The 15,535-nt window shown below is 33.6% G+C and overlaps 1 protein-coding gene and 1 pseudogene across 1 annotated transcript in view; one reads left to right on the top strand and one right to left on the bottom strand.

The window, feature by feature from the left end:
* Positions 1-15,535, top strand: part of RSBN1L (round spermatid basic protein 1 like) — a 58,867-nt gene that overhangs the window by 15,323 nt on the left and 28,009 nt on the right. Inside the window, exon 2 of the mRNA XM_026504349.4 lies at positions 13,649-13,759. Coding sequence (XP_026360134.1) covers positions 13,649-13,759 — 111 coding nt within the window. The remainder of the gene's footprint in view (positions 1-13,648; positions 13,760-15,535) is intronic.
* LOC113267386 (U6 spliceosomal RNA) lies at positions 3,673-3,771 on the bottom strand (annotated as a pseudogene).

Here is a 15,535-nt window from a genome sequence, read left to right on the forward strand (position 1 = left end):
TAAAGTCTGGTCTACTTTTAACTGGAGATTTGGGGACCTGGTTAGGACTTTTCTAAATTCTGCCACTTAGTCTCTGTCCCTGAGAAAATCTTAAATGTTCTGGGCCTCGACTTTTTCTCTGTAAAATGAGGAGAGTAGGTGAAATCTCTAATTTGTGTCTATGAAAAAACTCATTTTGTGGAAACTTCTCTGGCAATTGCCCCCCTTCAACACTGTCTTACTGATTCTTGCCATACCTCTGCTGTTTTTATTTCTAGAGTCTTATAAAATACTTATAAAAGCATTCACTTTCTTAAGTTACATCACAATTTCTCTCATTTGTCCTCTGCTGCTTTCTTATGTGATTCAAACGAACATTTATTTATTGCCTGCTATGTGTTTGGCACTGTGTAGGGGAATGCAGAGAGGAAAGCTGTTAATATTTCTTGACTTCAGGAATTTATAATTTAATTGGAAAGATTATTAGCTGCAATGCAAGAGACACTTTGTATTATTACTCATCTTGTTTCTTTTTCTGCATGTTGCTTTTTTTTTTTTTTAATCTTCTGTGACTGCTGACCCTTCAGATGATTATCAGTAATTTGCTTTTACTTATATTAACCCTTTTTTTCTTTGGTCATTTCTAGTTGTAGGAATCAAGGAGTCCTTAATGAAAAGCTGAATTTCAGCTGGATTTTGCAGGAGGTGTAGGATTTTGGTCGGCAAGAGTTGGGATGGGCAAAGACATTCTAACTATATGGAGTAAGACTTAAGTAGTAATGAATCAAACAGTCTGGAATCTTGTGTACATATACATGTGGTTGAATAGTAGAAGAAATGATTAAAATATGAGTCTTCACTATACAGATTCTTGAATGGCATACTGTGGGAATTTTCTTCTTTTACATAGGGTGGGTTCATTTGTTTAAAGTAGAAGAGAGTGACATGATAAACTGTATTTTCAAGGAATATTTTTTGGTCAGTGCTGAGTGGATTGTTGGAGAGGAGAGAAACTAAGTAGGAAGATCACTTCTTTCAAAAGATAATCAGTTATGGTGATAGCTGTGGAAAGGGAAAGGAAGATGGACATATTTCAATAGCCTGAACTAAGCAGGTGATTTAATGTTAGGGAAAAACTGAAGAGGGAAGTATAAAGGTTTTTGAGAATTTTGAATTTGGGTGTTGGGGGATGTTGTGCCATTAACATAAACAGGGAATTAAAAGGAGAGCTTCAACCTTATTTATAAAAGAAAGATGATAATTTTGGTGTTAAATATTTCTTTTCTTTTAAAGACTTTTTAAAATGTTTTTATTTTTTAAGTTATCTCTATACCCAGTGTGGGGCTTGAACTTACAAGCCTGAGATCAAGAGTTGGAGGCTCTGCTGACTGAGCCAGCCAGGTGCCCCGGGAGTTAAATATCTCTTACAGAGACAACGTGGTAAAGCTTGGCCAAGAGGTTGGGTTGAGATAATAGTTTAGGGATTCATTTGCCTAATGGTTATAGTTTAAATCCTAGGAATGCATTTTTAGACAAGTATAGATAAAGAAGAAAAGTACACCTAAGATAAAATCCTAAGGACAATGTGCAGGTTTTGATGATTGGATCATGAGTTATGGAGTCGACTGACCTTAGGGAGAAGTTTTGAGTAAGAGGCTAGTAATGCCTTTTGCAGTGAGAACCAATAAAAAAGGCCGACAAGTGAAATATGTCAATCAGAGAAAGACAGTTATCATATGATATCACTCATGTGGAATTTAAGAAACAAAATAGAGCATTGTAGGGGAAAAGAGGAAAAAATAAAACAAGACGAAACCAGAGGTAGACGAACCGTAAGAAACTTAATCATAGGAAACAGAGTGAGGGTTGCTGGCGGGGAGGTGGGTGGGGGGATGGGGTAATTGGGTGATGGACATTAAGGTGGGCAGGTGATGTTAATGAGCACTGGGTATTATATAAAACTGATGAATCACTGAACTCTAATTGAATTAAATAAAAAAAAGGAAAAAAACAATAAATGAGTGCTGACAAAATAGCCTTAAAGCAAGTCTCTTTAAAAACAAGTGTTAACAAACACTACTTCTATGTCATATATAGAACGGCTCAATGATTTGTTGATCAGATAATTATTTTCAATAAATATTTCTATACAAGAAAAATAAATCTTAAAAAAGACTAAGCCACCATCACTCCTTTTTTTGCTATATCTTTTATCTTTTCCATTTTTGTTATGTTACTTTCCCTCTACCTCCCCACTTCAAATATGTATTATTTCTCATTTTCTCCTGTTTTCCTGCTTGTTTTCAGATCTATTTCTAGCTATACTTACTCCTATTTGGGGAGGGTGATCAGGAAGATCATTGTTGTTCAGACTACCTGATTTCATAGACTGCATTATTACAGCGTGAATCATGGCACATACCCAAAGCAGGCAAAACTGTGATCCTATGAAGCCTATTTGAGGTTTGTGCTATAGAAGTATATTGTGGCTAAAAGCTTTAGTAGGAAATTCTACCAACATTTCTTAAGAAGTAAGAATGGATTTTTATGACACTTCTTTATTTTTTTTCATTATTTTATTATTATTTTTATGTAAGCTCTAAGCCCAGCGTTGGGCTTGAACTCATGACCCTGAGATCAAGAGTTGCAGTACTAACTGAGCCAGCCAGGCCCCTCTGTGACACTTCCAAAAAAAAATTCTAATGAACCTATATAAAAATCCATCTTTATACAAAAATCTTTGGTTTAATGAGTTATGGTATGGTGTAGGATTTCTGTCTTTTCCTTAAAATCTGTTAAATCTAACAAGTAGTGCATGTATATATACATATTCAGAATACATATTTAATTGTGTCATATTTTCTTTCGTTCTTCTTTTTGTTAACTGTAGCATGACTTTGAGATAATGTATATAAAATGAGATAGCAATGCACTTGAACAATTGTAATGAAGGGAGGACTTTGTAAAAAGGAAGATCATTTTCATGTATGTGTGTGTATTAGATTATATATTAATTCATTGTTTTATTTTGAAGTGCTTTTTTCTTATCTCTTCTGATAGACCTTAAGTGATTCTAAATCTTTAAAAAAAATACTTGTCTGAACGTAATTGTCAATAATTCTTTTAGGAAAGAGATGTAGGCTAACAATTACATAAGTAACAAATATAAATCCGTTTCTGTTGTAGAAATTATTATAATAAATATAATTTAGAAGTAAAGGAAATAAAAATCAGGAGTTCCTTTTATTCCTTCTACAGGAGTAAACCCTGTTAGGTGTTTTGTGTTTTTCCTTCCAGACTTTTTTCTGTGCATTTACATATATACATAAATATGTGTACGCACAGAAAAAGAATATGTAGCTTTTTTTTAAAACCTAAATATGCTACATGCATTTTTCTATAACTTGCTCATTTTACTTAACAGTGTGTCTTGGAGCTCTGTCCATTGCATCGAGTGACATTTATACACACATGTACACAGACTGTGTATGTCTGTGTTATGTATATGTGTATGTATATATAGTTGACACACAATGCCAATTAGCCTCATGCACACAAACTGTGTGTATTTCTTATTTATTTATTTGACTGTGGTTGACACACAATGGCACATTGGCCTCAGGTATACCAAATAGTGATTCGACAGTTTATACATATGCTGTGCTCACCACAAGTGTAGCTACCATCTGTCCCATAAATATGGAAGGCTTCATGAATTTGCATGTCTTACTCAGGGGCCATGCTAATCTTCTCTGTGTGGTTCCAATTTTAGTATATGCTGCTGAAGTAAGCTGTATTTCTTTCTTTTAATTAACTTTTGCCTTTATGAATTTATATAAATTTTAGTAATCTCTTAATTTTAGAATAGCTTTAAATTTACAGAAAAATTACAGAGTGCCCATGTATACTGAACTTACTTTCTCTTATTGAAATTTTACATTTGCATTGTACATTTGTCACAATTAATGAATCAATATTAATACATTATCATTAACTAAAGTCCATACTTTATTCAGGTTTCATTAGTTTTTACCCAGTGTCGTTTTTCTGTTCAAGGAATCCCACCCAGGGTACTACAGAACATTCAGTCATCAGGTCTATATAGGCTCTTCTTGGCTATGGCAGTTTTGTCAGACTTTTCTTGCTTTTGATTACCTTGATGGTTTGAGGAGTGGTCAGGCATTTTGTAAAATGTCCCTCAATTGGAATTTGTCTTATGTTTTTCTCATGATTAGAATGGGGTTATTGGTTTTTGAGAGGAAGGCAATAACTTTGTAAATTTTAAAAATAAAATTTAATTAGAAAAATCAAGGGGTGCTTGGGTGGCTCAGATGGTTAAGTGTCCAGCTCTTGGTTTCTGCTCAGGTCATGATCTCACGGGTCTTGGGATCAAGGTCCCTACCCCCACCCCCTCACTGTTAGCAGGGAGTCTGCTTGAAGAGTCTCTTCCTCTGCCCCTTCCTCTACTTGTGTGCGCACACACATATGCACTCTTTCAAATAAATAAAATAAATCTTTAAAAAAAAAATCAAGTAGTCCTGAAAGGTTTATAATGAGAAATGGCCCTAACTGTTTCTATTCCCTGCCCTGGCCCCCAGCTATTAATCCTTTTAGTTCTCATATTTTAATTCCAAATTTCTGAATAAAGTGCTCATACTGCCTTTTAGTTTTTGATTGGTCAATTTTACACATATATTGCATTCTTGTAAGATTAATAAGAATTTAGCACTTTTATAACCTAGCTTCTTTCCTATCCAGTAATTTCATAAAATTTAGTTAAAACATAATAATCAGTGCTAATTATAACTTTGCAAATACTGTTGAGTGCAGATCAGAGATCCTTTTCTGTATGGCCTTCTGGGTTTTCATAATACTAAAACATTGTCTGTCTTTACACACAGATGATCCCTAACTTACAGTGATTCACAATTTTTTGACTTGATTGTAGTGCAAAAGTGATGCAATTCAGTAGAAATCTTACTTTTGAATTTTGAACTGTACTCTCTGAATTAGCAATATGCGGTAGGTTATTCTCTGGTGATGCTGGGTGGGGCAGTGAGCCATAATGCCAGTCAATCATGGGATCACAGGGGTCAACAACCCATTTACTTAAAACCATTCTGTCTCCATATAGTCATTCTGTTTTTCACTTTTAGTACAATATTTAAAAATTACTTGAGATATTCAACACTTTATTATAAAATAGACTTTGTGTTGGATGATTTTTGTCCAACTATAGGCTCTGAGCACATTTGTTAAGTTAGGTGTATTATGTGCATTTTTGACTTAATGATACTTTCAATTTACAATGAATGGGTTTATTGAGACAAAATCCCCGTGTAAGTCGAGGAAGATCTGTTTATATCTATTGCGTCTTCATTTTCTGTCCTGTTCTCTGTGTTGAGTGATGAGAGATAATATGGCAATTCCTCTTTATTCCTGGAGGTAGTTTCTAGAATGCTGTTGCTGTCCTTCAGTGTGAACTGGCTACCCTTTAAGCCAGCTGCACAGCTTTCATACTGATGGTTCCTTGTGTGCGCCCCCCCCCCCCCCTCCCGTGCTGGGTCTTCTGTTTCCTTGGTCTTGTGCCTTCTTCCTTTTTTGTTTGCTCCTTATAATTTTCTTGAGCATATATCCTAAGGGGATGCGTGTGTGGTAAAAAATGTTTGAATTTTTGTTTGTCAAATCATGTCTTCCCTCATACTTGATTGATAGTTTGGCAGATTAAAGAATTCTAAGTTAAAAATTATTTTCATTCACCATTCTGAGGGGATTTGTTTGTTGTATTGCTTTCTAGCATCTACTGTCATGTGGAAGAGTTCCACACTATTACCTGATCTTTCATATGTGATCTGGTTTTGTTTTGTTTTGTTTCTTTAATTCCTTAGGAGACTTTTAGGATCTTTTCTTTATCTCTAGTGTATTGAAATTTCATGATGGTGTGCCTGGTGTGTGTGTGTGGGAAGGGGGTGCTACCACTGAATTCCATTCTTTGTGCTCATCCCTTGATGGAATCTTAATTTTGGTGACTGATCTTTTCTGAGAAAATTTCTTTTGTTTATTTAATTTGGTATTTTTCTTCCCAATAAAATTCTATTTTCCTTCTCTGAAATTTTAGTTAATTTGATATTGGATCTCCTGAATCCTTTGGGAATCTGGTCCTTTAGGTCACCTTATTTTCTGCTGTTTTCCACTTTCTCTTGTTGCTCTCTTTTTAGAAGATTATCTGAGAAACTTTATCTTCCAGCTTTTGAGCTTTTCAGTTTTGCTATTGTATTTTTAAATTCTAAAAGTTCTTTTTTTTTTTTTTTTTTAATTTCCTGATTCAATTCAGTTTAAGCATTTTAGAGAAGTACATTCAAGCTTGTTTTTAGCTCCACCCTTTGCCTTGCCTGGGGTACCTGAATTTCAAGCCTGTTCATTTTCTTTTGAAAATGAAGTGGATGTTTGCCTTAAGGAGTGAAATTGAATGATTACTTGACTCTTTGGGACAAGGATGGGAAGATTGCGAAGTCCAACTATTTTTTATATAAACTTTTAAACGATTTCCCTTGTTTTAAGACTACTGTGTGTGGTGTGTATACACAGATGTATATACCTAAATATATGTATATGTGTTTGCATATATTTACACAGATATATATATCTATGATAGACATGGGATCATTTTATAGATTTACATTTATATATGTTAAATTGTCATTTTCTCCTAACATTTCATGACTATTATCTCTACCTCATGATACTGTTATTCAAACATGATTTTTAGTGGCTTCATATTTTCCTATTAATGAATATACCCAAATTTATTTAATCACTCTCCATTTATTAAACATTTAAGTTATTTACTGTTTTTTGTAATTATAAATAATATGAGATGAAAACTCCTGTACATGTATATTTGTGCTGGCTTGTTATTTCCTTTTTATTAAATCCTAGCAGTGGAATTCTGGGATCATAGGAATGATTGGGCTTGTTTTGTTTTGTTTTTGCTTTTTAAAGGGCGGGAAGAGTGAGAGGGAGAGAGAATCTCAAGCAGGCTCCACGTCCAGAATGGAGCCTACCGCAGGGCTCCATCTCTTTACCCTGAGATCATAACCTGAGCCAAAATCAAAAGTCTGACACTTAACCTACCGAGCCACCCAGGCACTCCAAGAATGATCAGTTTTAATGCTTTCCAGGATATTGTTAAATTGCCTTCCAGTAAGACTTCTTAGTTTATACTTATTTATCATTCTGTAGAAGTGCTTATTTTACTTCACCTTTGCCACTACTCTTAGAAATGGTCAATTAGTAGGTGAAGATGGTTTTATATTGTTTTAATTTGTGTTTTTTTGAAGACTGATAAGTTGAACTTTTTTGTGTGTGTTTATTTGACATTAACATTCTTTGGAATTTGTTTATATCCTTTGCACCTTTTTTTTTTTTTTTTTTTTTTTTTAAGATTTATTTACTTGAGAGAAGGAGAGCACATGAACACCTGTGCTCCCAGGGGGTGGGGGGAGGAGCAGAGAGAGGGGGAGAGAAAATTCCCAAGCAGGCTTTCGCTGAGCACGGAGCTGGAGGCAGGGCTCCATCTCAAGATTCTGAGACCACATCCTGAGCGAAATCTAGGGTCTGATGCTCAACCAACTGAGCCACTCAGGTACCCCTGCACTGTTGTTTTCTTTTTCTATTTTTTCTTTTTTTCTTATTTTTAAAACTATTATGTTGTGAGAACTCTTCCTATAAAAAGAGATCTATATAAAAAAGAAATTGCCCCATGGTCTTTTAAGGAAAATTATTTGTTTTTATTGAGACTTACATACAGAAAAAATTTGGATCCCTAATGTTTTTGGAAGAGTAGCTTCATTAAATCTTAGGGTTTATTTGTCAAAAACAACCAGGCCAGTGCTCGCTTCGGCAGCACATATACTAAAAAAACAACCAGGCCAGTTAGAAAAGGGAAATAAATTTGAGGAACTACTCCTGGAAGGCTGTAAGAATTTCCTTCCTTGCTGTGTGGTATGACTAGGAAAAGAGGGAAGAGTTAACAAAGATCAACATAGAGCACCTAAAATGAAAGAAAGTCACAATATACTGTAGAAAATAACACAACAATTTTTTATTTTATCACAGGACCTGTTTCATAAATCAAACAAGCATTTATTGAGGTAGAGCCTTCTCTACCATTAAGGAACATATACTATACAGTGGTGGGGGCAGGAATGATTATGAGGAGAAAGATACATTTAGAACAGAAAGAATACAGTGTGAAATTTACTGTAAGAAGGCTAGAGAGAACCTGCCTACTGTATTAATGGACCTGGTCTGATTTCTTAGCACAGAGCAGATGAGAATGAGCCTATTGGTGACCACCAGAAGTTATAGCTGTCACCTCTCATACGTGGAATGATAAATGACACCTGAGACAAAAATTAAATGATATTCAAATACTATTTTTTAGTTTTGAACAGGTAAATTTTGTTTTGTTTTTGAGTTCATCAATATGAATATGAGGAGTTCAAATATTTGTCATAATGAACAGACTGAATTATATTTCTTAGATTTTTGTAAACAGGGAAGTAGGTAATACATTTTTGAAAATAATTAGAATGATTAAAAAATAGTGGCAATCTTCTGTTACCTAGAAACTGTGATTTCTTAAGATTCCAGATAAATGAATTTTTGTTGTATTATAAATCTCTCAAGGGGTGTCTGGGTGGCTCAGTCGGTTAAGCACGTTTGTTTCTTGATTTCAGCTCAGGTCGTAATCTCAGGGTTGTGAGATCTAGCTCCCGTCAGGCTCCATGCTGGTTGTGGAGCCTGCTTAAGATTCTCCCTCTCCCTCTGTCTCCCCCACCCCCTTATTCTCCCCCTCATTCCCTCTCTAAGAAAATTAAAAATATCTCTTAAAAGGATTCTCTGACAATGGTTTTTATAAGTTTGACTTTTTCCTTACTGAAGTGATGCATCTAATATTTGTGTATGTGTGTGTGCTTTCATCTCTATATTATTATAATGACTTTAATACAGGTGAAGACTAGTCAATTTTATTATAACCAGATGAAAGCAATGATTTTGTCATTTAAGAACTGGTTTTCCATAGTGGTACCGACAATAAGAATCAAATGATATCATTGAATGTAAGACTCTTTAGTATAGCACTATTATTCATTTTTATCTCTTGCATAAGTGCTCAACAGAAATATATTGGGTGCATGAAATCTGAACTATATTGCTAAATCAATAAATTGAATATATGTTTGAAAAGCCCATTTATATCTTATTTGAAATTATTTTAATCAATTTTGTTTTTTATATCTTAACTTTTACATATAGTGTATGTCTTCAGCATGTGTGTATTTTTTCCACATGTGTAATTTATAGTTTCTTCTGGTTTCATAATGACTTAGTCATTTATTCCTTCTCCTTTCCTCCATTCTTATATTCTTTCTGCTTCTGTAGGTTCAAACTCTATTATGCGTCTGTTTGTATCTGTTTTTCCTCTGTCCCCTCACCCCCTTTTTATTTTTTATTTTCATTTTTAAATTTTTAAAAAGGGTTTTTATTTTTCTGAAAGAGAGAGAGAGAGCAAGAGCAGTGAGGGAGGGAGAGGGAGACGCAGACTCACCTACTGAGCAGAAGCCCCACGCAGGGCTAGGTCTCAGGACTCTGGGATCATGACCTGAGCTGAAGGCAGACGCTTAACCTACTGAGCCATCCAGGTGCCCCCCCCCCACTTTATTTTTAAATAAAACTTGTAGTCCTTATGTTAAGTTGGACTTTTCAAAACAGATAATTTCTTGTTCTTTTGGTAGACTAATTTTTAATTTTATTCCAATAATTAGCTAAAAATTCCTTCCAAACCTTAGATTAGACCATGAAGGATAAAACCATACCAATTCTTGGTCATAAAGAGAAATGACTTTTTAAGAATGATAGTTTTTGAAAGAACAGTGTATTACAGTAAACATGATGCCAGGGAGCTGTTTTCCTTGTGAAAAGATGTAGAAGTGGCTTTTATGTATATGAATGCATTATAATGTAACAACAGATTTGAGATTTTATAGACACTGGTGTTCTGAATTGTTATGACCAAAAAATGCTTATTATGGCTCAATATTATGGATAGATAGACATAAATAATATTCTGTATTCATAAGGCTTATATCTTTGCCGTATGCTTTTGTATGTATTTCCTATTTAATCTTTCTATGAACTCCATTTTACAGCTGAAATGGGAGATATGAAAGTTTGTTATCAAGGTTGCAGAACTTAACTTGAACCTAGGTCTTCTGAACTTGTAGGCTTTCCACTTTGTTATAGCTGTAACCTGTTTACCTCTAACATATAAACATATATTACAACATTTTTGTCTGTAACATGATTATTAAACATTTAATGGAGGCATTTAAAGTTAGATTTTGAAAAAAGATATACCCTGACAAGAAGCAAAAAATTCTAGGAAGGCTGAAAGGTAGATTTGAAAGATTAAGATAGGTGTGTAGGTTGGGACAGCAGTTATCCCACAAAAATGCTTTCTACTGTGAATATATAGGATGATTTGTGTTTGCTTCCTTTCCTTAGAAGGTTTTGGGTATCGGGTGGTAATAACTATAGTTACGTTGTCAGTAACTCTTCATGTCTTGACTATGCCATTGTTTTTGTTTCTAGATGTTTTTCATATATTCAGTTTATCTAAATATTATATCTGAAGGCGTATTCTAGGATTCTTTTTCTGTTTTATGAGACTAATATGCTCCTATTGCATAAACTTTGAAGATTTTTGCTACTTAAAAATAAAGGCTTTAGGGGTGCCTGGCTGGCTCAGTCGGTAGAGCTTGTGACTCTTGATTTTGGGGTCATGAGTTCAAGCCCCACATTGGGTGTAGAATTTACTTTTAAAAAAATAATGGCTTTTAATAATTTGTGCTGTTATCTTTCAGTCTGATTTTTGAATGTGTGTTTGTTAATTATAGTTTCAAAAAATTGGGATGTATATTGGGGCGCCTGGGTGGCATAATTGTTTAAGCAGTTAAGCGGCCAACTGTTGGTTTCAGCTCAGGTCCTGATCTCAAGGTCATGGGATCCAGCCCCATGCTCAGCATGGAGTCTGCTTAAGATTCTCTCCTCCCCTCCCTTTGGCCCTGGCTCACTCTCTCACTCTCATAGATAGATAAATAGATAGATAGGAAGGGATGTATAGCAGCAGGAGTTATGTATGGAAAATCTTTGTGCACTTTCTGTTCAATTTTGCTGAGAACCTAAAACTGCTGTAAAATAAAGCCTAGGGGCCACTGGCTGGCTCAGTCAGTTCATGTCTGACTCTTGATTTCGACTCAGGTCATGATCTCAGGGTTGTGAGATTGAGCCTCGGGTCTAATTGTCCCTCTCCTTCTGCTCCTCCCCCTGCTTACGTGCATGCACGTGTGCGCTCTCTCAAATAGATAAATAAAAATCTTTAAAAAATAAGGTCTATAATGTATAAATATATTTATAAATAAAGTTTATTAAAAATTGGATAATACCGTATTATAATTTTATTTCCTGAGAAGCTAGTTTAATTTTATTCCGAAAAATATTTATATTTTGTGACTGTGGTAGGTTTATGTTATATCATAATTTTATATATATATATACCATTAAAATTCTAGTTATTTTACTCTTTGTGGTGAAGTCAGGATTGTCGTTACCCTTAGGGATGCTGCACAAAGACTAGAAGGGAAGATAAGAGGGGTCCTGAGGTGCTGTTCATTTTTGTGAAAATTGAACTGTATACTTACATGCTTTTTATTTATGTAGATTATACTTTAATAAACTTTACAAATTTCAGTAGTTACTGAAATAACACTTAAAGGTTAATAAAGTTAATGGGGATAATTGGGGAAAGAAATGTGGAGATAGATGACTGTTTTCTTCAGTTGTGATTTTTAAAGGATACATAAATAGTTCATTAAAAATGTATGTTTATTTAAGAAATATTAACTTACATATGTGTCTGAGCTCCAGCTATTTGGTGTAACACTTCATGGCTGGATGACAGCCCGTGACAGGATTTCAAGGACTTTAAACATCAAAAAGTAGGAGTAGCAAACTAGTCTGAAGAGTGAGAACAGCTTAATCTATTTCTAGAATTTAAGTTATCTATGAACAGATGAGGACCTTATTTACTCACTTTTGTATCCCAAACCCTTTTCTTATACTCAGCAATGCATATTTGTTAAGTCAGTGAGTCCCATTTTGGTTTGCTCTACAATCAACTATCCTTTCTTCTGCTTTGAGTATTATCACTTTTAAAAAAGCATGTTGTCAGTTTGATAGGAAAAGTATCTTATTTGAATTTGCATTTTTTTATTAATAATGAGTGTAAGTTTTAAAATGTTTATTATATAGATGGACTTAATTTTTTGAGAATTATCTGTTTAAGTAGTCTGGACCTGAGTTGTTCAGTGTGGTAGCCACTAGTCTTATGTGACTGTTGAACACTTTTGAGTTGAGATGTACTGTTGAGTGTAAAATACACACTGGATTTTGAAGTCTCACTGTGAAAAACAATGTAAAAGTTCTCAATAATAATTTGTTAGTGTTGGTTTCATTTTGAAATGACAATTTTTAGATCTATTGGTTAAATAAAATGTATTATTAAAATTAATTTCACCTGTTGGTTTTTGTTTCTGATGTGACTACTAGAAAATTAAAATTCACATATCTGGTAAGCATTATATTTCTACTGGGCAGTACTGATCAAGACGGTAATCTAATCATGAGGTGATTAGGGCTTGAATTAGGGTAGTATTTATAGAAAGGAAAGTAAGGAAGGATTTTAAGAAATTCTGCATTATGCGTATACACTATATAACCTCTGTTACATTACAAGATATTTTACAGTTTTTATGTGCTTCAATCATGACTTTGTAATCAGTAGTAAGCCTTTTGAGGGCAAAGGCTACCTTACTATTTTGAAATTCTCCTCTATATCTTCTATTTTGCTGTATGCATAGTAGCTTGATTGAACAAGAATAGGACATCAAATAATCTTATAAACTCCAATTAAAATTTTTAAGAATGCAGATCAATGATTCCTAGAGTTCTTATACCTTTTACTTTAATACCCTAATATCACCAGCTAGCCAGATCAGTCTTATCCTTTTTAAAAGGAGCAAGGGTAAGGGAACTAACATCTAGTCTTACATATACCAGGCTCTGAGTAGTCATTTTATATATTTTTTCATTTAATCCTTATGGTAACCTGTGAGAAAGATAACAGCCACCATTTAATAGGTTAAGACACTACAGTTGAGTAATTTTTCCATTGTTATATTAATCCAGATACAGCCAACTTCAAAGCTAGCACTTTGTCCTTTGCAGTTTACTATTTTTATTAAAGGTAGTCATTTAAGTGACTTGAAGTTAGTCTAATATTGTGGTTGTCATGAATTTAAAGAAAAATAATCTGTAGAATGAAAAGTATAATAATGAATTTTGATAGTTATTATGTATATATTATGTGTTCTATGTTAAATACTCAGGAAATTTGGAAATCTCTTCCTCCAGACCTGAAAGGAAGAACAAAAGGCATGTTTGTTTTTCATTCTGATTTTTTATGGTGTATTCTAGAGATTGCACTATAGTTCATGGGGAAAAATTATAAAATAGTTTTAAATATTTCCCTTGTTTTGTCTTTCAGATAAAATCAAAGACAAAATTAAAGAGAGAGATAAAGAGAGAGAGAAGAAAAAGCATAAAGTAATGAATGAGATCAAGAAAGAAAATGGAGAAGTAAAGATTTTGCTGAAAAGTAAGTTTATATTCAGCGATTTTAGTTGTACAATATCATATTGCTCAGTGTACTTACTGGCTTAGTGATTCAAATAAGAAATGTTTGTTGCTGAATTTTGCTGAGAATAAACTTTAATGATAAGAATTGGAAAGTTTTTTAATTGCGGGGAGTTCTAATCTGTATAGTAATATCTTTAGTATATTTCATTAGTTATGGAAAAGTAGAAAAGGTTAGGCTTCATTAAAATGTTAAGTTCCTTAAATATAGGTTATCTCATTCTGTGTTTGCATTGCTAGTCTTTACCCATATTTAGATCATCTAAAAAGGCTAAAACAATTTTAATATAATAGGGATGGTAGAAGAAGTAAGCTTAAAAATATTTGACAGTAATCACCATATCATAATTTGGTATCATAGAGGGAACATTTTACTCTGAGCTGAATTAGAAGGTATACTGTTTTATTGTGTGTTTCTTGCAAGCTTAAAGAATATCCTCTTGTTTGCTTTGTTTTCTCTATTGTTACATTTGTTTTCAGTTGCTGTTTATACCTGGTGGGGGGTGGTTGGGTAATAATACAGATCCTGTAAATAAATCTGAACTTTTTCAGGGCATATGTGTGATAGAAATAGAAGTAAGGACAGTTTTAACTTCACTGTGGTAGCAAGGTAAGAATCAATGGTAATTTGGTTTCTAGACAGCTAACAAATTCATTAGCTGCCCCTATTGCGTTGAGAATTTGTAGATCAAAACACATTGACTTTGATTAATTTGGTGTTGAATTTATGTGTTAATAAACCATCATATCTACATTAAGAAGAAAAGGTTATAGTATTGTATATGTAATGAAGTAACTGGTTAAGTTTTGTATTATGTAAGATAAACAGAATATTAGATTCTGTATTTTCATTTCATTCTTTGTCATGTTTCCTGGTCACACTTTAAGTTCTATTTTCTAATTGTCAGAACTTTATATTTTATAAAATTCTTTTGACCTTGGAAGAAGCATGTCAGAGCTTCAGTTGATGGCTACTTAGTTAATGCTCATGGTCCTTTTATTCTATTTCTTTTGACAGAGTGTTTTTGTTCTGTTGTCTAATTAGATTGTAAGCCTTTGAGGCAGGAATCCAATCTAACCACACTAGTGCTGTACAGCCGCTAATGATTCATGCTTTTTAACTTTACGTTTGGTGGTTTAGTCAAATAGTCATTTTTTACTGGTTTAGTCAGATAGTCATTTTCTTATCCAGTGGAATGTACAGTGATGAAAATTCTTGTTGCTTAGTTGAATGTTGGATTCCTTACATACCATTAATATGAAATATTGAATCTAAAGATTACATATACAAACAAAATTTAAAATAGCCTCAGAAAATGGAGATTTTTCAGTAATAGGCAATAGTAACTTTGACTGCGAAGTAGATGAAAAATCCAGGAGATATTTTGAACTGAGCTAAACTGAAAACCTAGTGATGATAAAGGGAAAAGAATGAGATAGTTTTGGGAATGAATTAGTGACCTCTGAGATGAGCAGGGGAAAATGTATTTACTGTAAAACAGAGGTAAATAGTAATTCAATTAGTGCTTTACAGGGTTGTGAAGATTAAATGAGGTAAAGTATGGTGGAAGTGCCAAGTAATGTATTTGGCCCACAGATAATAAGTAGATATGAATCTTTTTTGTAAACATGTATGAAAGATTAGCTTCTGTGATTGCAAAACAACAAAATTCTCTCCTAACTGGGTAAGATACAGATAATTAAATGAATAAAACACGATTAATTTGGGAAATAGTGC

Source organism: Ursus arctos, unplaced genomic scaffold, assembly GCF_023065955.2.
Source record: "Ursus arctos isolate Adak ecotype North America unplaced genomic scaffold, UrsArc2.0 scaffold_3, whole genome shotgun sequence".
NCBI classification, from domain to species: domain Eukaryota; kingdom Metazoa; phylum Chordata; class Mammalia; order Carnivora; family Ursidae; genus Ursus; species Ursus arctos.